The 25158-nt window shown below is 30.3% G+C and overlaps 1 protein-coding gene across 4 annotated transcripts in view; it reads left to right on the plus strand.

Moving 5' to 3' along the window:
• The window catches only part of LOC139524733 (F-actin-uncapping protein LRRC16A-like), a 75511-nt gene extending 53704 nt beyond the window's left edge, over positions 1–21807 (plus strand). The window contains exons 32-42 of one of the 4 annotated variants that reach the window (XM_071319777.1): positions 1898–1939; positions 2532–2958; positions 3824–3925; positions 4999–5174; positions 5745–5896; positions 6599–6830; positions 7907–7990; positions 8409–8492; positions 11011–11103; positions 15456–16881; positions 19149–21807. In XM_071319777.1, the coding sequence (XP_071175878.1) occupies positions 1898–1939; positions 2532–2958; positions 3824–3925; positions 4999–5174; positions 5745–5896; positions 6599–6830; positions 7907–7990; positions 8409–8492; positions 11011–11103; positions 15456–15826 (1763 nt within the window). In that variant the 3' untranslated portion in view covers positions 15827–16881; positions 19149–21807. Of the gene's footprint in view, positions 1–1897; positions 1940–2531; positions 2959–3823; positions 3926–4998; positions 5175–5744; positions 5897–6598; positions 6831–7906; positions 7991–8408; positions 8493–11010; positions 11104–11486; positions 11624–15455; positions 16882–19148 lie in introns of those variants that run through there. The other 3 variants (XM_071319778.1, XM_071319781.1, XM_071319779.1) reach the window with 3 other exon arrangements.
• The last annotated feature ends 3351 nt before the right edge of the window (positions 21808–25158 follow it).

Below are 25158 nucleotides of genomic sequence, written 5' to 3' on the forward strand. Positions count from 1 at the left end.
AATAATTATTTTGTGAGTACAGATTAATATTTTCATTGATTACAATTAGTATATATCTCAGATGTGTTTGAAATGTTAACAAACATCCTTTCACTTGCTTACAACTGACAGCTAACCTCTTATTTTCAGTTTATTTCTTTATATGAAGAAGCTTGTCGTACAGAATTCTAATTTGAATTACATTAATCTCTGTGAAATCTCAAATAACTGTTGTCTGTTCAATGGTTGGGTTGTTGTCTCTTTGACACATTTTCCTATTTCCATTCTCAATTTTATGTACTATTTTGTTATATTAATCTTGTACTGATAGATATTTGATTATAGTCAAACCTACTGTAAAGGTCATTTCTATCAAGGGCATACCTCTATCAAGGGCATACCTCTATCAAGGGCATACCTCTATCAAGGGCATACCTCTATCAAGGACATACCTCTACCAAGGGCATACCTCTCAAGGGCATACCTCTATCAAGGGCATACCTCTATCAAGGTCATACCTCTATCAAGGGCATACCTCTATTAAGGGCATACCTCTATCAAGGGCATACCTCTATCAAGGACATACCTCTATCAAGGACATACCTCTATCAAGGGCATACCTCTATCAAGGGCATACCTCTATCAAGGGCATACCTCTATCAAGGGCATACCTCTATCAAGGGCATACCTCTATCAAGGGCATACCTCTTCAAGGGCATACCTCTATCAAGGGCATACCTCTATCAAGGACATACCTTTATCAAGGGCATACATCTTCAAGGGCATACCTCTATCAAGGGCATACCTCTATCAAGGGCATACCTCTATCAAGGTCATACCTCTATCAAGGGCATACCTCTATCAAGGTCATACCTCTATCAAGGGCATACCTCTATCAAGGTCATACCTCTATCAAGGTCATACCTCTATCAAGGGCATACCTCTATCAAGGGCATACCTCTATCAAGGGCATACCTCTATCAAGGTCATACCTCTATCAAGGGCATACCTCTATCAAGGGCATACCTCTTCAAGGGCATACCTCTATCAAGGGCATACCTCTATCAAGGGCATACCTCTAGCAAGGTCATACCTCTATCAAGGTCATACCTCTATCAAGGGCATACCTCTATCAAGGGCATACCTCTTCAAGGGCATACCTCTATCAAGGGCATACCGGGACACCATAAAGTTTCAATCCCATGGTGATTTTTTCAAGAAAAATTTACATACAAGCTATTTTTCAACTAAAAATCAATTAAAAAATATGATATAAAAGATACCTTCATGTGCTTCTTTATGAGATAAATGGGGTAAAAATTTTAGACATTTACTAAAACAGGTTTTCTTTTTTTTTAATATTACTTCCTTTGGATAGACATAACTCACTTTTTTTATTTCAATAGATAAATACAAGCGAATTTATGTTTAAACACATGGAAAATCTTCTTTACATTAGCATGTTCAAAATTTGTATAATTTAATGATGGTTAAAACCTGAACCGTTTGTCTGACTGTTCTTGATGATCAATTATGTTGATAAATTGGTAGTGAGTGTCATATTATTTTATATCTTTTCAGTAAATATGTTTGGAATTTCTAATATAATTTATTAAAAATGTCCAACAATAGTTTAACTAGTCTATGGCTATAAGTATTTGTACTATTAATTCACTCTATGCTACAGCTGCCATTTTAGCTTTGAATTTTGGTGACAATAACATTATGTGGTGATGAACATATGTTGCTATTGATGTGCACTTGTTTAATTTGTAATCCTCATCTTCACATAGTTTATTTGCATAAACAATACCCTATTGCTTTAATTAAATGATGTGAAATATTAATGACTTTATCAGCATTGTTTGGATAAAATATTGATATAGAATTCTTATGTTCTTTTTTCTGCTTATTTCAGTTGGATCCCAAGAAGACCTTACAAAACTCCCTGACTTAGATGGTATGTTTTATACATGATCTTCTTTTTAATATAAAATAAAAAACAACAAAATTAGTGTTTTGCTTTTAAGAAAAACAATTTTTAAAAGTTCAATTTTTGAAACATTCATGATAGAATTATCATAGAACCAATTATATATAGTGGCTACTAGTATACAGAAACAAATAAATTTAAAGTTTCATAGAAACATGTCAATAGCTTTGAATAAGGACAATTACTATTACACATTTTTTGTGAGAAGATTTTTTAAGGTGGTACATAACACTACAGGGACATAACTCTGTAAAAATCAGCTGAACATTTTAGTCAAAATATATTAAAAAAATATTAAGCTTCTCAATGATCAAAATTAGTGTTTGTCAAACTGCTACATATCCAATGAAATTTTTTCAATAAAGTGTGTGGTTGAAGTTTTCAAAAATCTTTATATTTTTGTCAAAGGGTCAAAGTAAATATTTTGTCAACATTTTATAAAAATTAAACGAGCCAAGTTAATTAAAGTGAAGTTGTTTGGTACCACCTTAAATGGATTTATTTTCCTGAGTATTAAATCATTTCTTCATGTAAAATAAAGGTTATGTTGTTATTTCAGTTTTGCCTGTTGAGAGAATTATAGAATCAGTTCCTGACAAGCCAGCACCTAAATCTGTAGACAATACACCTGCTAAACCCGCTGACAAGCCAGCAACTAAATCTCTGAATGAGACAAAGGCTAAACCTGCTGACAAGTCTGTATCTAAAACTCCTGCTAAAAACTTGAAGGCTGATCCACCATTATCATCATTACCTGATTTAGATACAGTGGCGCCATTAACTCACCTCGGCAAAGATCGTCCTAGACGGAACAGAACACACCGACCTGGTCGTCCGACAACTCCTGCAGCAAGTTTAGGAGAGAAGGACAAAGATTCATCGGATGCTGATAACAATATTGATATTTTCTTTAAACCAACGGTTGTTAAAGATCAGGTGGCAGCACCAGCTCAAAGTAACACAACAAAAGATTCCAAAAAAGTTCAGTAAGTCAAGAGAATTAACCCAAAATGTTAATCAGTGCTTCTTACTGCTATATATAGAAATCATATTTTAGTCATATATATATTGTTATGGTTTGGCTCTAAAAGTTCATTGCGATAGTCTAGTATCAGGAATTAGATAATAAAAACCAAGTCTGTGTTTGTTTTCAAAAATTAAGAAAGTAGATTGGGTTTATCAAACTGTACTTTAACACATTTTATAGATAGAAATTCTGAAAGTTATCTGAATAAAAATACTTCGTATATTTTAAATCATAAATAAGAAGTAATCAAAATTTCTATCTAAACCATGTATTAAAGGTTTGAAACACACGATCAAAATAGTTAATACAATTTTTACCAAAAAATTTACATGCACTGACTATAATGTTTTCTAATAGATATTCATTGAAGGGGATCATATAGAAATTTTAGTTTTTGAATTTGCGATGCCAGTATTTATTTTGAAAACAGCCCTGAAATCATAAGATTGTTCATCAAGTCAACTTCATCTTCTTCATACATATTTTTATTGTAGCTATAAAATAAAAGTAACATGATAAAATGCAGGTTGTCTTGTCACTGTTTGTATTACCTGTCTAGATTATCAAGGTAAAGGAAATGCTTTGATTCATTGTTATTTGTAAATTATATTTCTTGTGGATTTTGAGGGTATAGAGGAGATCCACAAATTAGAATGTTTTAATAATAAAGAATTTCCTATTTAATTCAGAATTTGAAAAAGCCACGAAAAGCAGTTTTAAGTTTACAAATTATTCCAAAAAATGTTTCCTACAATAATATCTTGATGGTCTTGACAAGGGTTCGTATCTAATCAGATTCTTAACCAACATTTATTTAAATATAGACGGAACAAAAGCACTGATAGTAAGAATGATGCAAGATCTTTGTTTGGAAACAAAGAAAAAAAAGATAAAGAAACACCACCAAAAGAAGCAAAATCAAAGACGTAATTATATTTTTTATTTCATACCTTGTAAATATTTTGCACATCTGAAATTTGCTTGATTGAATCCTGTCTGAAGTCAGGAGCCTGTATTTCAGTGGTTGTCGTTTGTTGCTATGTTATATATTTGTTTTTGGTTCAATATTTTGTACAAGAATTTGGATTTTTTTTTACAATTGTCATTTCGGTGACTTTTTAAAGCTGACTATGTGGTATGGGTTTTGCTTATTATTGAAGACCGTATTTCTTAAAATCATGTGCTAGGTTTGTTTGTTTTTACCATTTAGTCAAAAGCATAATTGATCATTATCTTAAAAATTTAATGCTACATTAATATTGATATATATGCTGCTTTTAATAACTAACAATAGCTTTTATGATACTTTTCATAAGTTGTTTGTCTTGTAGCTGAAATGAAAATGATTTTTTTAATGAATTTAAAGATGAACACTTTCTTAAATTCAAAACCTAAAGAAAGGATTCTATGTTACCTACATTCTTCAATATTATGCATATAAACATTACTTGCATCAACCAGTTAAATTAAACATAACTTTAGTTTTGTATGTCTTTAATGGAAATTAAATACATCTGAAAAGCCTATTCTGACATCTGACTCACACTTCTTTTGAGCTGAATTTTACTGTGCGTATAGTAGTGTGTTTGTTTATTTTACACTGGCTAGAGGTAATGGGGGGGGGGGTTCAGATCTCACTAAACATGTTAAACCCCGCCACATTTTTGCGCCTGTGCCAAGTCAAGAGCTTCTGTCATTTTTTGTCTTGTGTGCTTTTTAAATTTTAATTAATTTTTATGTTTTGGAAATTGGTGTTACACTTTTTTGTTTAGGGACCAACTGAAACCCGCATCTGGGTGCGGGATTTTCTCGCTGTGTTGGAAGACCCATTTGTGGCCTTGGGATGTTATCTTTGACACATTTCCCTTTTACATTCTCAATTTTATGGTCTTCTTTCTCCCACTAATTCCAAATAATACCCCATTTCCATTAACACAGTTTCCTAGGCAACTAAAATAGTTCTTGAGAGATATTTACTTTTAAATGAATCTTGTTCCAGTTTGTTTAGTAAGTTTCCTTTTGGAAGATCAAAGCAAACGAAGGCAGAACCTGAAAAGAAAGAAGATGTTAAAGTAGAGAAAGACCCTCCATCAGAAACTAAAGAAAACACACCTAATAAAGAAAATACGGAGCCAGAGGTCAAGGAAGAGCCTGTGGAGAAAGAGGAACCTAAAGGTTTATTTTTTCATATAACAAAAAATAGTGGTGATTTAGAATATAATTATTTTACACATAGGAGAAGGTACAATGTTAACCTTTTGAATTTTCACATCAAAGAGGTTTTGGATGGGTTTTTTTAATCTGGCTAATACTGATATTTTAATTTGATTTTTTTTCTTGAATATACACCAACATAGTAAAATATTGGAAAGTTAGACAATACTGTGGATTCATAAATATTCGTTAAATACCAATTTTTGTGGATTTCATGGGTACAGATTAACCACGAATTTAAATGTTCAACAAATTGTAAATTTTTCCTTGGCTTATATACAGACCTTGGAATATTCACAAAACTGTCAGTTTTCCTCATTCCACTAAAATTGATACCCACGAAAATAAATGAATCCACGGTACATTTTTTCAAACAATAGAGTCTGCTTGTCAAATTGTTTGTCATGCAATGTCCACCATTTACCTGATGGTACATCATAATATATTTTTTTACTTGAATGCATATTTTTATTTTACATGTACTGAAATTATTTTTTTGTGATGTGATAAGTGAATGAAATTATTTTATAGAAGAGAAACCTGAACCAGAACCAGAGAAAAAAGAAGAAGACAAACAACCAAAGAAGGCTTTGAGGCCTCCTATGGGTGGAATAGGTCTCGGTGGCATGGGTGGAGATATGTTGGCTCAACTGAAAAAGAAACAACAGAACAGAAAATCTGTGGTAAGTAAAATGATAAAACTAGGCATTGAGGCTTTAATTAGACATGTTAGAAGGTATAGGTCTCGGTGTTATGGGCTCAACTGACAAAAAAACAAAAGAACAGAAAATAAAACAAGGCATTGAGGCTTCCGTTAGACATTTTAGAAGGTATATGTCTATAAGTTATGGGTGGGGATATGTTGGCCCAACTTAGACAAAGACAAGAAAACAGAAAAATCTATGGTAAGTAAAATATCAAAACAAGGCGTTAAGGCTTCCATTAGAAGGTATAGGTCTAGGAAACACAGACAACAGAACAGAAACTGTGAAACATAATTTAACGAACATTGAGACTATGAAGTATGGTAGTTAAATGAAAAAGGCATTAAGAATTCCAATTGAATGTATAGGTCTGGATGTTACGGGGGTGGTAAATTCTTTCAACTTAAACAAAAAAAAAGCAAGCAGAAATATTTGCTTATTTATTATTTTTACTTGTAAGCTGGGCAGAACTAGTGCTCAAATTTGGTAAAATTGACTAAAATTTGAAGAAGAAAAAAAATCTTGCATTAAATTTTTAGTAATGACTTTGCAACAATTAGCACCAACACCAGAGAAATATCACAGTACAGCATATATAAGATAAACAGCCATATCCAGTTTATTGAAAAGTACCAAGTATTGATTTATTATGCTTTTAAAGGTAAATTAAATATTTTGTAGGATAAAGCACCAAGTGAAGAGAATAAGGAAAAAGAAGCTGTAAAGCCACCAAAGATAGACACAACCATATCACCCAAACCTTCAGAAACAAAGAACGACCCCAAATCCAAATCTGTCTTAAAGCTGGTACACGACCAGAAACAGGTACAAGACCAGAACAGACCAAAACCAGCACCTCGTCCAGCAAGTAACAGAACGTCAGCTACTTCAAGGACTTCAGCTACTGGGGAAGGTAAGGGACACACCATTCTTATACATATAAAATGATTACAGCTAATTTTCTAATGCTTGTAAAGTTAAACTTTGGTAGGCTTGCTTGCTCTGTTTTTATAAATGTTAATTCAAACTTTGTAATTAACATTGACATCTTCAAACCATATGTATTAGGCATATTTTAACCTGTATATATTATATTTAAATTTGATTGGATGTTGTCCCAATTACAATTGTACAATATACACACATAGCAAGCAAGCAAACAAAAGTCTTGCTTTACATGCAGTAGGAAATTAGCCGTAATATTATTAATAGAATTTGTATTGGATTTTATAAGGGATTCAATTTTATAAATTTAATATTCCCTTAAATGTTTTTAAAAGAATACATTAGATTTGAAATAATATGTTGCAATTTAATTTTATCCTAAAATCACTCTTGACCAACAAAGATAATTTATACCCTCGAAAGAGTTAGGACTATCTTGCAACTTGATAGTCTTTCTGTGCTTCTAACATAGTTTTTGTATTAGGTCAGTTTCTTAAATACAAAAGCAAAAGGTCAGCTACATTCAGTGTTTTTGATGATTGTAAGGTCATCAGGGTTCATTTCAATTTGACCTCGTTTTCATGGTTTATTTGTCAATGTTAAGTTTATGTGACACCTGTGGTAAATCCTTTATCAAAGACAATCAAAATAAAATTCATGATATTAAAAAGTCATGTTTAAAAGTCTCAACACTTTTCCCAAATATGATTTTATGACAGCAGGAAAACATTTAAAATTAATTGCATGTGATATGATAGTATTTATTGTGTTTAATAAATATTTGTTTGACTTTCCATATCTATGTGCATATGTTTTCTAAAATTTTCATTCTTTTATTAATAGCATGTAAATTGCAGTAGAAGAAATCTTTTTAGAAACTGTTCTTTGAATTATTGTATTCTAGTAATGTAAATACATATTCTTTCATTTCACTAAACATCTACATTTTAGGAAGGAGAAACAGTGTTTATGGAAGACGTTTAATTAAAGGCAACAATCTTATAAATTGTATTTGACATATATTCAGATGATTATATCTTGTAGATGGAGAAACTAAAGTTCCAAAACCTGCTTTAAGACCACGCCCTAATCCACCGCCCAGACCTAGGGGGAGTGCTCAGAGTGATGGTAAGTTACACTCACAGGTCCCACCCTATCCCTGAAAGTCATCATCAAAACTTTGGACAACAAAGTAAATGGACTCGGGGGTCATATTCTATGTATTACAAGTTTTCTAGATATCAGAATATTTAATAAACTAATTGAATGATCTTGCATACCAATTGGAGAGTAACTTTCATGGGATGCTGATGTTGACTTAATTTGCTTATTAAATGAAACCTTTTAAAAGAAAAACATGTCAATATACTTTGAAAATCATGTGGATTTTGATTTAACAATAAGATTATTGTATTGTGTCTAGTAATTCCAAAATGTGATATGAGAGTTAAAAAGATGGCTGCCTCATAATTCAGTAATGTTTTACACATTCAGATGGTTACATGTATGTTTTCTAAAAAGCTAAATTAACATTGGCTCATTATAGATGGAGGGATAGAAAATTCTGGACCAGTTCTTAAAATACGTCCAAATCTTCTTCCAAAACCTGGGGCAAATGTCAAAAGTGACAGTAAGTAGCAAGGCCCTTTGTAAACCCTGTAACAAACCACAGTCCAGTCCACTGCTTAAACCTATGTTAATACCAGATTTATGGATGCCATATTAAGTCAAAGTACACTATTGAATGATTTAACAGAATGATGTCCGATGATAAAACAAAAGTTGAAATAATTCACTGCAGTATACCACAGCAGAATGCACCATAAGAATCTTTGTCATATGTGCACTGCAAGTATTTATAACCACAAGCACCAAAACCCAAATAAGTTGTTTTGATTTTTTTTTTTAACAGCAGGTTTAATTAAATAACAAAAAAAAACCTGAGGATTCATTATTATTCTCTTGATACCAATTTTCTTCAATTTCAGAGGTGAAGAAGAATTTCAAATTAAAATGTAAAACGAATCACACATTTTCTTTAGGCTATATATGCAGACTTAGGAAAAATAACCAAATCAAATATCCACAACTTTTTCTTAAACTATGAAAATTGGTAGCAACGAAAATAATTGAATCGACAGTACAAAAAAAGAAAACTAACAGTTTTATATCCAAAGAAGTGTTTAATAATTGAAATATTGTAATGTCTTTTTTACAAATTCTGTAGATTTAAGTGATACCTGTAAGTATCAGAAGTTCCTAGGTTTATTTTCTGTCAAAGCTTTCAAAAATAGGCTTTAGTTTGTTTGCTATCACAGCTTTCCTCTTACAATTAGAATAAAAAACATGTCATGTTATTTCTATATAACCCCAGGGTTGATGGAAGAGGGAGGGGGTGTATTTTGTGTAAGAGAACCTGATAAAACTAGAGCAAGTAACTTTTTTTAATCAATAGATTAGCAGATTTTAAAAAATCACTAACATGTGTCAATAATTTTTTTTTAAAAAGCCTGTTTTTAATTTCAAGGAATAACTTGCTTATGCAAAAAAAAATCTGATTAGAATTATCAAACCAGAAGTTTACATACCTATTTAAAATCTTTGATTCCAATTTACTGGAAAATTTTAGATTTATTTTCACCATAAAAAGTCAAAGGAGATGTGTTTACATTCGATTTAGCACATAGCTGAAATTGTAGAGAGTTGATTATACTTAATTTTTTTTTTTCTTTAAATATTTTTAAAAATCTGTAATTTTTTGGTAATTTTTTGGTAATGGAAGTCTAAATGTTGACAAAATTTGAAATGCTTGTTAAAGATAATACCTTAATAAGATCACAAGATATCCATTGTGACCTTTTACTTACTAATACTCAATTGCTTGTCTTTGGTTGTCATTTTTCAAGAATGTAATAAAATTGCACAACTAACCAGGATAGCAATGCAATTCTATTTTTCAGATTTTCTTAAATTTGGTCTTTTCTTTTGGATGTAAACTTAGTAAATATTGTGCATGAAAAAACTTTGAATTACAGAACTACTTTTGAAATTAACTATTAAAGATGAAAATTCTTGTTTGATTAGATTTCTGTCATCTTTTCATCATTTATAAATATCTGACTTCTGTCAACACTTTTCCTTATCCCTTTCTCCAAAATATTTAAATTTTTAGCATCTATTTTAAACTAATAAGCCGTCATATCTTTATTATAAAGCCTAAGTGCATGTTTTATTGTAAGGTTTACCATTTATTTCATAACCTGAATTTTATACACATAGTTTCTTATATGTATTAACCTTATAAACAAGTATATAATTTATAGATGCACATAATGTAAATCTATACATGAAATATTTAGATATACAGTTTATATCTACTAACACATTTTGTAAAATTTTAGTCAATTAATGTGTTTTTCTCAAATTTTTATGCTATTCTCACATTTTTTGATCAGATCGAGAAAAACATTTTTCCTCACTAGTGAAATAATTTCTCGGAAAATGATTGGTTGAAATTTAATTATAACATCAAATTTTCTTTGTTTCTTCTGAATTTCCTATTGTGACATATTGAAGAAAAGCAACCATGCCTGAAGACAGAACATATAAAGAACGCAACTTTCATCAAATCTTTGAAGAAGGAAGGATAAAAATAATAAGAGAAATAGATTCCACTACTATAACACATGTATTGAAGTATTTCATAACTATACACAATTAAATTTTAATTATTTAAAAGGTTGACAAGCCCTGCACTTTCAATTTAAAATTTAACTGTTTCATGTGGAGAAATATAGTAACACACTTGTTGCAGTGGTGGAATCTTTGTTTCTCTCTTTTATGTAATTGAAAAACTTGACTTGTTTATTTGGAAAGAATTTTACCGACCAACAATATATAGAAGCAGTTTGATAACAAAGGGGTTTTAAGTACCGGTACTCACAAAACAGTGTGTTTTTTTTTTTTTTGGGGGGGGGGGGGGGGGGGGGCACTGCCTTTATACAAGGTAATTGGATGTGCTGCTGGAATAGGTCACATTTTCCATCTTGAGAATATGAGAATAACTGAATTATATAAAAAGGTTGAGGTAATCTAATGTTTAATTCAACATTTTCTGTGTATTGTTTAACAAATGTTATATATTACAGCCTTACAAGAGGATAAAGTAGATAGCAGTAAAACTAATACAGATAGTAAATCTGCTTCACTACCAAGAAATGTACCTCCAGTTATCAAACAAGGTAAAGTCAAAATGGTCAGGACTAATTCTTGTAAAACTACTCCAACATGGCTTTCATGGAAATCTAAAATTGCAATTTTTTGTTATTATATTCTGAACAAAAATGAGGGAAAACGTCTTTATTTGAATTTTTCCCCCCTAAAATTGAGGACCTGTGTTGTAACTTTGTTGTGTGGTTGCATATCTTTTTCATTATTTCATATTCACATTCAAACATTCATCTCATGGATTTAATAGAACATTTTGTTTTTTTAATGTAAAAGATAACAGTTTACATGTATTAGGAAAGAACAGAATGGCTAACTTTTTTAGTGATTAAAAAAAAAAGTTTTAAGCTATTAAAAGTCAGGCAATATTTGATTGTTTTAAACTTATTTGTTCCAGTGCTAAGAGATAGGTTTGGAGCCTTTAAAAGGAAATCTTGACCACTTGATCATTATGATTTAGGGTAACTGGAATGTTCAAGCATTATTCATTGTTTTACCCGAGTCTTTTGTCAAGCAAGAAAATAGCTGTAACTAAAAAAATTGACTTTAAAATGCTTAGTCATGGTTTTTACTTGCAAATCCACTTTGAAATTTTGAGTATTTTCTTAAGGAACACTTTTTTCTATTTTTTTTTTATTATTCTGATCATTGGTTCTCAAAAGTTCAACAGTTCATCACAAGAGCCTGTGATTAATAGCAAAAGTAGGCAAGACACTGGGTTCCAGGAACCCTTACAATTTTTTATTTAGATATTGATTGAGTAAATCAGATGGTGGTCAAAGCTCACATTGACTTTGAAATACTGACCTGAAAATACTCAATTTGAAATAAGCAAACATTTTTTACTGTTTTTGAACAGTTTTGAAAGCTTTCATATTATGAATTTTTAGATTTAATCCAAATTTTATTGAAATCAGTACTAACTGCTTTCTCAGGTAAAAGTGTTGGTTTAAGGTATTTTAGCATGAAGTCGTGATGACATCAACTTGAAACTTAGTACACATGAACATTGTTAGGTCAACTTTTAGAATTTTATTCCAAATTTTTATAGTTCACTAAACATTGATACATGATAGTGTGTTCAGGGCACGTTGTCCTAAGTACATATATTCTTGTTTATCTTTACTTTGTTGGATTTGCAAGTAATCAGTATGACAGTACTTTGAATTCAATTGAAACAATCATACTACCTAGCTTGAATAAGGCTAGGAGCTACTAATATTAAAATTGATCACATGTTTTCACATTGTTCATCACAAAATCAATATCTTAAGAAGAAATTAATCATTTTGTTTTACACCTCTGAAAGTTAAAAGGTCATATTCTGCATTTCTTTTACATGGTTGGAGTTTGTTTTAGGGGAACAATGCAATGTTTCAGAGGTTAACTATATGTTTTAAAAACATAATAAGATTTAACTTACTATATAATAAAATATAGCTTTTTATCAGGAATAATAAATTATAGAAGTGAACTCTTCATATATCTGGATTTGAAATCAGCAAAAATATAAATCGATATTGATGCTAGTATAGATCATTTTATTCAACAAATCCTCAACTTGTTATGATTATTTTTAGCCTACAGAAAGTTTTGAGATTGCATCAGTTTTATGTGTAAGAATTTTGCTGGATGAAAATTGGAATCTTGTTTAATATAGAGCACATACTTCCTTCACTTCACAAATGTCCCATTGTTTGTCAAACCTTCTGGACAATTGGTAAATTTAGATAATTTAAAGATTTGATTCGGTTTATTTATTGTTCACATTGTTTGTTATAACAATGTTAATAAATAAAATGAATCAATTCTTTTTTATAACAATGTTAGTAAGCCAAACATAGATGGCACTGTTTTAACAAGAACTATAACTTGTTCTGTTTACCAAATCATTTCCTGATTAAAATTTTTATATTTGGTGTTATAATTGAGAAAGCATGATGTGCAAAAATACTCAAATTCACATTTAGACTTTTTAAAAAAAAAAAATTTAATTTTTACAAAAATCACTCATTTTCATAAAAAATTGTCCAGAAATTATGACAAAGAGATTCCTGGGAGTTGTGTTATATGCATTTTAAAGTATTTAGTTGATAGCTCATCTGACAATAGATAAAATGAACTTTCCTGTTATTATTATGTTGGATGTTATATCACTTTATATGTTCTTGTTATCAGTTTTAGTATAGAATTGGAGAATTACATTATTGAAAATTATATTGTTGTTGGAAATGTTAAGAATTTTCATTTTGATCTTAACATGTGATTGAATCTTATATACTTCAGAATTTTATTCCTACATAATCGTATAAAGACAAAAATTAGAAACCCTATATTGTCTAAAAGTTGATTAAGAAAATCTGGTTGATATAAAAATACACAATTTCAGTAAATGACTATGTCAAATATTAAGAGATTCAATATTTGTTAATAATGGTGATGATTCACTAAATTTTCCTGGATATTGGATTTTTTTGTTATGCCAAATTCTGCATTCAAGCCTAAATGCAATTTGTTCTTCATTGAACCTTGGAAATCCACTGAAATGGTATCCCAGGAATAAGAATGAATTCACAGCAGTCAATTTAACATTTCTTGGCTAAGTATAGTTACTTTTCAGAAAAATCTACCAAAATTGGTTTCAAAACTGTAATTATTAAAATAAGACTATAATAATGTATTCAAATGTTATATAACACAATATGCATTGTAATATATATAATTATACTTTATCACTCAGTCTAATAAAACTGAATGATAGAAGTGTTTGGACCTATTTAAGTAAGTTATCAATGATTATCTTTCCAAATATCGTTCCTTGTTTTTTACTGTAAATTCACAATTTATTGCCACATTTTTATAAATGCTAATTTTGACAATAATGCAAACTTGCAAAAATTTCCAATTCTAGTCAATACACGTATCTGTGTGTACACGTATCTGTGTGTACACGTATCTGTGTGCAGATTACCTGAAATCACAATAATTAATCTCACAATTATGTTTATTCTTCAAGAATCAGGGAAAAAAAAATTACAAAATAATATTTGAATTTACAGTACATAAATTTTTCCTATAGACCTCCACAAATGGAGAATATAATTTGCACGTTTTACTGTAAGTGTTAAACAAGTAGTTGTAGTGATTTTGAATATGTGGTTTAATATCCTATGCTAGTAAAGCAAAACAAGAAGAAGGGAGTAGGACTTCTGTTGAAAAGATTGCTTTGCTTATGAAAGGGATTCAGTTTTCTTTAAATCTTTGAACGCTTGCTAAGTTTGAAAGAAGGTTGCTTATTTGCATGAATTATTTCAGACAGTAGCGTTGAATTCCATTTGGTCATCACAAACATTCTAGTTAAAATTTGACATCACTAGAGAAAAAAATGTTTGATGCCAAAATAACAAAAGTTATTATTGTCATAGTCAGAAGTCCTAGTGTTATAAAATCTTGATATTCAAAAAGAGTGATTACATCTTTCAGTTATAACCATAGCTTGTAAAATAGATGACACATGTGCATTACTGTAGAAACATTAATATTCGTGGGGTTAAAATTTCGTGGTTTTGTCTCTCTATAAGATTTCATGGGGATTTAATTTTGTGGTTTCCTTAAATGTAAGTGGTATTATATGGAGGTTAAATTTTTCATGGGGGGTGGGGGTGGGGGGCTAATTTCATGGATAATGATATATTCTTTCCACGAAATAAACGAAATTAAATCCTCCACGAAAATTTCTGCTTTACAGTACTAGTATGTAATTGATAAGTGTCAAAACCAGTGCCTGATTTCCTTTATTTAAGGATATCTGTTTTATCCTTATCTGTACATTCTGAGAAATTTCCGTCACATTTTTCTAAGAACTTCAGATCTGAGTTCTGTGTAATTCATTATCCTGCTGTATGTAATGCATTTTCAGATTCATTACTCAGCACCTTCCTGTAAATGTATCATTAGTGTGGGCATGTCCATCATACAGCCTTCATCTGACCGTGACCTCATTTTCTTGTTCATAAGTCAATATTAAGTTTTTTTTCATATTTAAGTCTATTTCTCAGATATTTCAAGAGACAGGTCAACTATATGTGGTGTATGGAATGATTGTTAAGTGTACATCTTGCAGGATTCATCTTAGTCTTACCTTATTTACATGGATCATTGATAATGTTCAGTTTATGTGATACTTGTAGTTAAACCTTTTTTCAACACTTATTCAATTATGATTAGTAAAACAGATATTAAGTTTCATTGTTTGCACTCTTGTTTCTATTTAATAAACAAATACATATTGATCTTGAAAGACAGCCCTGGCTAAAATAATTTCAAGAAAATATTTTAATATAAATTTTATTGTATTTTGTTGCAGACCGGAATTCTAGTAGACCTGTATCTATGTTTACTCAGAGTAAAAATGAAAAAGTTTTGGAACAGACACTTCAGCCTTCTAAGTCATCTGGTGATCTTACAGAAACGGACGATTTAGTTCAAGATTTGAAGAAAATTGTGGAAGATAAAAATGAAGAAAATGGAGAAAATGCTGGTGGTGATGAAAAGAAAGATGTTACTTTGAGAACCAGCATAAAGGAAGAGGTCAACAATGAAGAAAGTAAAGATGAAAATGAGGCCAAAAAGCCGACTGAAAATGGAGATTCTAAAAGATCATCTGATGAGAGTGTTTCTGAAGAATCTAATGAAGAAAAACCAACTGATTTTGAAAGTGATGTAATAATGGTATAAGACATTAGGGTGTTTTTTAAATAGTTGTGATTTTTTTTGGCAATATGAAATGTAAATATTATATAAAACACACATTCAGTCTGTTCCAAAGATATTTCCCATGCCAAAAAACTGTAATTAAGATTTTATTTTGATAGTTCAACGCTCAACAAAAACTGAACTCTTCTTCATCAAATCAAAACATACCAGTATTTGAACTTAAATCATAAAAATCAAATTTTACAATGTTGTAAGATAAAAGACTATGCAGAGTTTAGGTGTAGTGAGCGCTTAATTTTAAATGCTTAATTCAAAACTTTTCCATTTTGTTTCTATTTTATTTTTTACCACAAGTGCTGTTTTTTGACTTAAATATGTTTATAAATATTTTAGGTTAATAACCATGTAAATTTTGAGCACAATAGTTTGTGGTGCTGTACAAAATCTGCTGAAACTGTTCATGTGCAATAATTGTTTTTGATGATTTATATCATGTTTTTTTATATATATACTACTTTTATTCACTTTATACACTATGTATATGTATATACTGGACTATTCTGGACTTAAATCTTTACTCGTGTTACTTATCTATTCCTGTAGTTGTGTTTAAAAAGTATTGGAAGGATAAAATGAAGTATTAGTTTAAATGGTGTATTCATTTCCACTTTGGTCACAGTACATAAAAAATGTTAACCGGAAAAAAATTATTCATTATAAAAGAAAACACTAAAAATGTTAATAAACTGCAAAAAAAACCAACAACAGCAAATATGACTCGACAAACTAAACTGAAAATATCAGCTACGAAAATTGATTATATGTTTATGCTAGAATTTTGATTTATTAATCTGTTTTAAAAAAATTTGTTACATGCTAGAAAAAATAATTCAAGCATTTGTTAATTTATTGTTCAGAATAGTTTTAAAATTCTGTGCAAGCAATAATTTGAAAAGAGATGAATAAATCATGTTCCAGTGCCAAATAGTTACAAATTGTTATTGATGATAAAATTAGGATAAAGTGATGATTTGACGTTTTTTTATACGACCGCAAAATTTGAAAAATTTTTCGTCGTATATTGCTATCACGTTGGCGTCAGCGTCGTCGTCGTTGTCGTCGTCGTCGTCGTCCGCCGGCGTCCGAATACTTTTAGTTTTCGCACTCTAACTTAAGTAAAAGTGAATGGAAATCTATGAAATTTTTACACAAGGTTTATGACCACAAAAGGAAGGTTGGTATTGATTTTGGGAGTTTTGGTCCCAACATTTTAGGAATTAGGGGCCAAAAAGGGCCCAAATAAGCATTTTCTTGGTTTTCGCACTATAACTTTAGTTTAAGTTAATAGAAATCTATGAAATTTTGACACAAGGTTTATGACCACTAAAGAACGGTTGGGATTGATTTTGGGAGTTTAGGTTTCAACAGTTTAGGAATTAGGGGCCAAAAAAGGGCCCAAATAAGCATTATTCTTGGTTTTCGCACAATAACTTTAGTTTAAGTAAATAGAAATCAATGAAATTTAAACACAATGTTAATGACTACAAAAGGAAGGTTGGTATTGATTTTGGGAGTTTAGGTCCCAACAGTTTAGGAATTAGGGGCCAAAAAGGGACCCAAATAAGCATTTTTCTTGGTTTTCGCACCATAACGTTAGTATAAGTAAATATAAAATCTATGAAATTTAAACACAAGGTTTATGACCATAAAAGGAAGGTTGGTATTGATTTTGGGAGTTTTGGTCCCAACAGAATAAGGGGCCCAAAGGGTCCAAAATTAAACTTTGTTTGATTTCATAAAAATTGAATAATTGGGTTCTTTGATATGCCGAATCTAACTGTCATGACTGTGTATGTAGATTCTTAACTTTTGGTCCCGTTTTCAAATTGGTCTACATTAAGGTCCAAAGGGTCCAAAATTAAACTTAGTTTGATTTTGACAAAAAATGAATCAGTTAGGTTCTTTGATATGCTGAATCTAAAAATGTACTTAGATTCTTGATTATTGGCCCAGTTTTCAAGTTGGTCCAAATCGGGGTCCAAAATTAAACTTTGTTTGATTTCATCAAAAATTGAATAAATGGGGTTCTTTGATATACCAAATCTAACTGTGTATGTAGATTCTTCATTTTTGGTCCTGTTTTCAAATTGGTCTACACTAAAGTCCAAAGGGTCCAAAATTAAACTTAGTCTGATTTCAACAAAAATTGAAATCTTGGGGTTCTTTGATATGCTGAATCCAAAAATGTACTTAGATTTTTTATTATGGGCCCAATTTTCAAGTTGGTCCAAATCAGGATCTAAAATTATTATATTAAGTATTGTGCAATAGCAAGTCTTTTCAATTGCACAGTATTGTGCAATGGCAAGAAATATCTAATTGCACAATATTGTGAAATAGCAAATTTTTTTTTAATTAGAGTTATCTTTCTTTGTCCAGAATAGTAAGCAAGAAATATCTAATTGCAAAATATTGTGCAATAGCAAGATTTTTTTTTAATTGGAGTTATCTTTCTTTGTCCAAAATCAACTTAAATCTTTGTTATATACAATATACAATGTATATTCACTTTTTACTACCAACTGATAAATTATAATAAATAACATTCAGTGATAACAAGCAGTTTTTTTTACATCTTAATATTTTATGATGTATTTAAATGAGTAGTTATTGTTGCAAACTCCATTAGAAATTTTAATTGAGATTAGTTTTGGAATAAGGGAAAGGGGGATGTGATTAAAAAAATTGGGTTCAATTTTTCTCATTTGAAATTTCATAAATAAAAAAGAAAATTTCTTCAAACATTTTTATGCTCACCTACGATAGTAGAGGGGCATTATGTTTTCTGGTCTGTGCGTCCGTCCGTCCGTCTGTTCGTTCGTTCGTTCGTCCGTCCGTTCGTCCGTCCGTCTGTCCCGCTTCAGGTTAAAGTTTTTGGTCAAGGTAGTTTTTGATGAAGTTGAAGTCCAATCGACTTCAAACTTAGTACACATGTCCCCTATGATATGATCTTTCTAATTTTAATGCCTATTAGAGTTTTTACCCCAATTTCACGGTCCACTGAACATGGAAAATGATAGTGCGAGTGGGGCATTCGTGTACTGAGGACACATTCTTGTTTTGAGAGGATTAATATTCAACAGCATAGTGAATTGCTCTAAGAGAAAACAAAAATTTTAAGTTCATTAGAACACATTCATTCTGTGTCAGAAACCTATGCTGTGTCAACTATTTAATCACAATCCAAATTTAGAGCTGAATCCAGCTTGAATGTTGTGTCCATACTTGCCCCAACCGTTCAGGGTTCAACCTCTGCGGTCGTATAAAGCTACGCCCTGCGGAGCATCTGGTTGTTATTGTACAAATTCAAATGTTATAACTTTTGTTGAGGATATTTCTAAATATATTGAAATGCACTTAATTATAGAATTAGAGGTTCATTAGCTAGTCATTTATGTAATTAACAATTGAAGGTTATCTCATGTGTCTGTATGTAAACACGTATTTTTCATATTTCAACAAAGTAATTAAATAATTTATAACTTATTTACTTTTTAAACTATGTGTGTTTAAGTGAATAACTATTTAGCTCCATACAATTAAAAGCTAATAACTTCATTTAGTCATGAATAGTTTGGCAGACTTTATATTTACAGGCAAAGGAACAATAACTATTGCTACTTTTAAAAATCACTTTGTTTATGAATTCATCCATAAATATTAAAAGAAATCGAAGTTTATTGTTGTTTCAATTTATAATGTGTTCCATTAAATTATTTACTCAGAATTGCTCTAAAATGTAAATTAAGTTTCTATTACTCATCATAACATGTGTTCCATTAAATTATACAGTAAAAATTTCCATAAAATGTTAAATAATTATTATATATCATGAATATTCATAAGCATAATACTACAGTGTACTGTGTATATAGTGTATATCTGTATATAAGGAATGATTAATGCTTTATTAAACAAATCATTTAATTTTTACTAATGTTACACAATGTAATTTATGATTTCTACATTTAAGCAGTAAATCACATCCTAGGGATTTTCATCTTTTATTTTTCAGTTACTTAAGTGGCTTTATAGATTATATGCTTTAAAGAGGAACATGTGGTGTAAGTGTACTAAAGGTATCATTGCTTTGAAATTTTTAGTATTTAGTGAAATGTTCTTCAGATTTTACATTTTTTAACTTAAAGCAAAGATAGAAAGAAAAAAAATAGAATATAGGGAAATTTAGATTTTTTAACTTCTAAGCAAAGGTAGAAAAAAAAATTAGAATATAGGAAAATTTAGAATTGACAGAAGACACTTACAGAGGGAAAATAAAATCGGTGAAGGTTTAAAAAAACTATAATTTGTATTAAATGTGTTGTAAGGGGGATAACCTAGTCATAGGCAATATAAAGTTTGTTCTTTACATAATATTGATGGAATTAATTTTATGTTCAATGTAGCCTTAAACTTACTGAAATATTCATTTCATTTGTATATCTGTATATATTTATATATAATGTATTTTCACGCACAATTTTATCTTTGAAATTTGGTTCCTTTACATGTTTCTAACCTAGCAAGTTAAAAAAAAAATAAAAACCTTTTTGGAATCCTGTATTCCTGTATATTTCTCCTATTACTTTACTTGTTGATATTGTATTATAATAGAACAATGTAATAATGAGTCCCAACTTGTAGTACTTAGTTAAAATGACACACTCAAAGTACTTACACACACTTAAACAAACTTACACGCCTCTATTGTTAATAATATAATGTTTAGTATATTCCTCATGATTTTGTAGTCAGTAGTAAATTTTCATTGGTTAACTGTAATTATTGTTAACATAGATCGTGACCAATAGAAATGTATGATACACTGTTTTAGGATAACTGCATGTCAGCCGAAATTTTAAAAAATGCATACAAATATCTAAACTACTTCGTATTCTATTAATTAAATGTAGATGTTTAGATTTATAGACAATAATGTTATTAAATTATGTTTAACTTATAGTACATTGGTATTTACATTCTTTTTGACAAGAAGGAACAACCATAGTCCAAAAACAAATTTCATAAATAATCCATGGCACATTAAGTGTATAATTATAGTTAAGATGATGCTCTGTGAGCAATACAAATCTCAAGTTAAACTTAAGATTTTTTGTTGATATTTATTTTTTAGGATAGTGGACCAATATGTTTTATATAATGTTGAATTTACACCATAAGACTTCACATAGCTGTTATGTTCTCTGGTTTATTATTTGTTAAGTGTTCATGATTATATATTAACTTAAGACTAAGGATTTCCTGTCTTTATTTGTTGGTTTTATATTTATTAAGTTCATATGGGAATTATCATCAATATATTCAAAGTACTAAAAATAACAGTCATAAAGTTATATGTTTTCTATAATAATTATTGTAGTGTTCTTTTTGTTTTTCCTGTTATGATTATACTATTTTTTACTGTACTAATTATTTATTATTCACAAAAAGAGTACAGGATAGACTATATTTGTTAAAAAAAAAGTTTTTAGTTCTCACAGACCAAGGTTAGGACATGTGTTACAATAGAAGCTAGATTTTGATAAGTAAAGATCAAAGAGAACTTTCAAACATTTTTTCATGTAGTTTTTAAATTAAAGTTGGAATTAAGATGACCATGTTTGATTTTCAGTTAAAATGGTTTTGGGTTATTTTTTAATAAATTTGATATACATTGTACTATATTAACACTACAATAATTATGTTTCATTTACGTTTTAGTCCCATTTTGTTATTGGACCAATATAAAGAAGATAGACCCATCATATACAATTATATAAGGAGAGGAGAGACCATACAAATATAATCTATGCAAAGATAACTCTCTGTTGACTTTGTCAGATTAGTAGTGTTATAAACACCCTTTACATAACTTTTATTATTTCACATTTACTTTATATATATATGATATGTTTATAAACATTAAACATATATTGTTATAATCAGTTGTGTATTTATAAATGCCAGTCCTATCAAATGAAAGGGGCCTTAGGTGTTACCATTGTCTGTCTGTTTTATAATCGACCGTGCAAGGGCTGTATAGCCAGTCAAGGTCGTTAAAACTTCCATTTGTTGTTGTCTGTCATTGCTCTTGTGTGTGTCTGTCTCATTAGTTTTACTATATTGTTTAGGTCTTTTACTCAGAAATCCTATAAGACCTTTCCTAGTTCTTTACCAATCTGCTGATCCAACACTTCTGAAGTTTCTGCTTAAATGTGTGCATTATGAAAGTAACACTTTATAAATTAGGTGCATTATCTGTTTTTCTTCACCAGGATTGTTGAGTCAACTATGTACATGTATTTGAATATTTGAAGAGCTATATGACCAAAAATGTTTTTCAAGAAGGATGTATGATATATTCTACTTGTGGTTCTAATGAATATAAAACAAACATGACTGGCATCTCAAAAAATAGGCTCTGCCATATTAGTTGTGCTCATTATTAAGACTGTATATATTACCTTCAGTTGTTAATTTCTGTTTTTGGGGTCTTTTGTGGACAGTTGTCTCATTTGCAATTATACCACATCTGATTTATATATCTCCTGATAAGTTGAACTGGTTAGTTTGGTTTAGCAGTTTGATTTTGCAAACTGCTAAACCAATTGAGTTAATTAAAAAGTTTTCAAGACAGTATTCATGAAGTATTTTGGGAGGTGGAGTGTTTTAAAATACTCCAGCTGAATAACTAAAGACTTGAAAATTAATATTTGATACTTCTCTTGTAAGCTGTCAAAATAATATGTAAGATGACTAGTAATCTACCTCAGAATGTTGATGTAGTACAAACAGGATTCATATTTATATCATAGTTATATGTTTGTGTACTGAATATGCATTTTATTAGTTACTGGACATTCACCTCCTCCATCAAAAGTTACTTTACTTTCCTGTCAATGAATCAACCATATAGTCACCAACATAGCAACTAACAGTTATGCATTAGATATTGGATCCTATAAAAAACATAGAAAAATCTATGAGAGAACTTTAATTTTCAATTCTAATATGACGTGCTTCTTTCACTTTGTAAACAACACTGTGATAAAATTCTCCATATATCTATACTTGGCGCAGACTAAGAGATATACATAATAATGGCTGTTACAATATACTTTCCTCGTAAATCTACATGTATTGGAACCTATTTGCAGACCCTTTGCCGATTTTATTGTTTTAAAAAGTGCAATTAAAAAAGACAAAATAACTCTTATTCTTATTCGGATGCATAACAAAAAGAAGTAATGCACAGGAGCTCGGAGAAAACAACAAAATAAAAATAAAATAAAATTCCACGATAGTCTATTAATATTTTGTGGCGCATTTAAGTCATTTCAAAACATGACATCATACAAGTGAAACTGCTAAAGTTGAAAGTTTTCTGTTTCGTGAACCATCGAAATTCGTATGATATTGTATTAAAACTGATTTTTGAGGTAGTTTTTGTTTTATTTTCTATTCTATTGCATTATTTGCATATTAACTAATTTCAGCAAGTCAAAATGGCTGCTCCTTAGTTACAAAATGTCAACTTTGGATTTGAAGGAAGCTTACGAGAAAATCATGTAAATTAAAAATGGCAAATGTTGGGTTTGAGAATTAAAAGAATTAAACAGGTTTTTTTTCTAGCAGTTATTCACGAAAAACCCATGCAAGCTACAGATTTATTAAGATAATTGAGCTTTATCTAACAGGGAGTTAAAAAGATCAGCCACACACACACCAAACCAACCCCATGCTTCAGTATTTTAATGACCGTATTTGTCCTATTAGAATCGAAATAATTCATGGAAGCCATAGATTGTTGGAAATTTACACATGGCCTGGGCCATGATATTCGTTACTTTTATCCCTATCCCTCGCTAATGCTCAGGATAAAATTCGAATATCACGGCCCAGGCCATGTGTAAATTTCCAACAATCTATGGCTTCCATGAATTATTTCTTAATTCAAACCAGAATAAAGAGATGAACTTACTTCAGTTGTACCCTCTTCTTTAGCTTATTGGATGACCTTTGTGGAACTTGGTTTTATAATTGTGTCAATGTGAAATTCAAAGAAGTGCAGTAAGAATTAAAACTAAATATGACAGAAAGTTCCCTTGTACACTGAGTAATTATGTGTTACTTTTGGATCAGCAAAAGAACTATATTGTTTCAAAAAATAAAAATTACTGAATCCAGAACGAAAAAACTTGGTTCATCCTGATGAGTGGCTGAAACTTGTCCTTGCCTTAAGTGTCCAGAGGCAAAGTCCGGACTTTGACCATGATCTTCCAATAAATGTTGGGACAAAGGAAAGGGACCAATAGACAAACAAGTACACTTATTACCTCCTCCTCTTTTCAAGCAGGGATTTAACAGATCTATCAAGTATCAAAATTGATCTGTAAAGTTAACACAAGCAAGCTGTTTCATGTGTTCAATACGGTAACTTTTCCAAACAAATCTTCCTCATGGTTAATTCAAATTTGACAGACTAGTAAAAAAACCTAACTAACACCTGTAAAAAGAGTAGGTCCGGTAAGGGCCGATTTTGGCCTCAAATTTCAGGTTCATCTAACGAAATATTTTGGACACTTTTTAAACACTTGTGTGTCTATTTCAATTAATTCAATTAGTGAAAGATTTTAACTGATTAAGTCATTAAAAACGCTCCGATTCAAGCTTAAATATGAAAAATCTATCAAATATGCAAAAAATCGTCACTTTTCAGATGGTTTTCGTCAAAAATGAAAGTGGCCGCATCCGTGTTCATCCTCAATCTTTATATATGTTAAGTATTATCATCAAATACTACTTACATTTCAATATTATGAACACGAATGCGGCCACTTTCATTTAAGACGGAAACCGTCTAAAATTCAACTAAAATGCTATAATTGTGAAGATTTCAGTAACTTAGCATGACTAAATGATGTTAGTACCCGATATATGTGCATTGTATTGTAAAAAACAGCCCATATATGTGTAGCAGAAGCATTCTACTTACCTATAAATAGCTAAAAGAATACATTTTCACATTTTTGTAAAACTGCTATATTTTGGGGCCAAAAAGTGGTCTTACTGAACCTACTCCTTCATCTTCGCTAGCCAAGGGTTACGATCCACTCCCGCTCTCTTCACCCTTGGCAGATTGAGCCAACATTTGTGATATCAATGTTGCGCCATCTATCGGAAGATTAAAGTCACGCCCATTCCGAATACATTATTCTTGACCAATGGTAGCACTTGCATTCTTCAATTTGGAGGTAAAACACAGTAGCGTCTAGATTCTACACACTTGGTAA

The sequence above is a fragment of the Mytilus edulis genome, chromosome 5, assembly GCF_963676685.1.
Source record: "Mytilus edulis chromosome 5, xbMytEdul2.2, whole genome shotgun sequence".
NCBI lineage: Eukaryota > Metazoa > Mollusca > Bivalvia > Mytilida > Mytilidae > Mytilus > Mytilus edulis.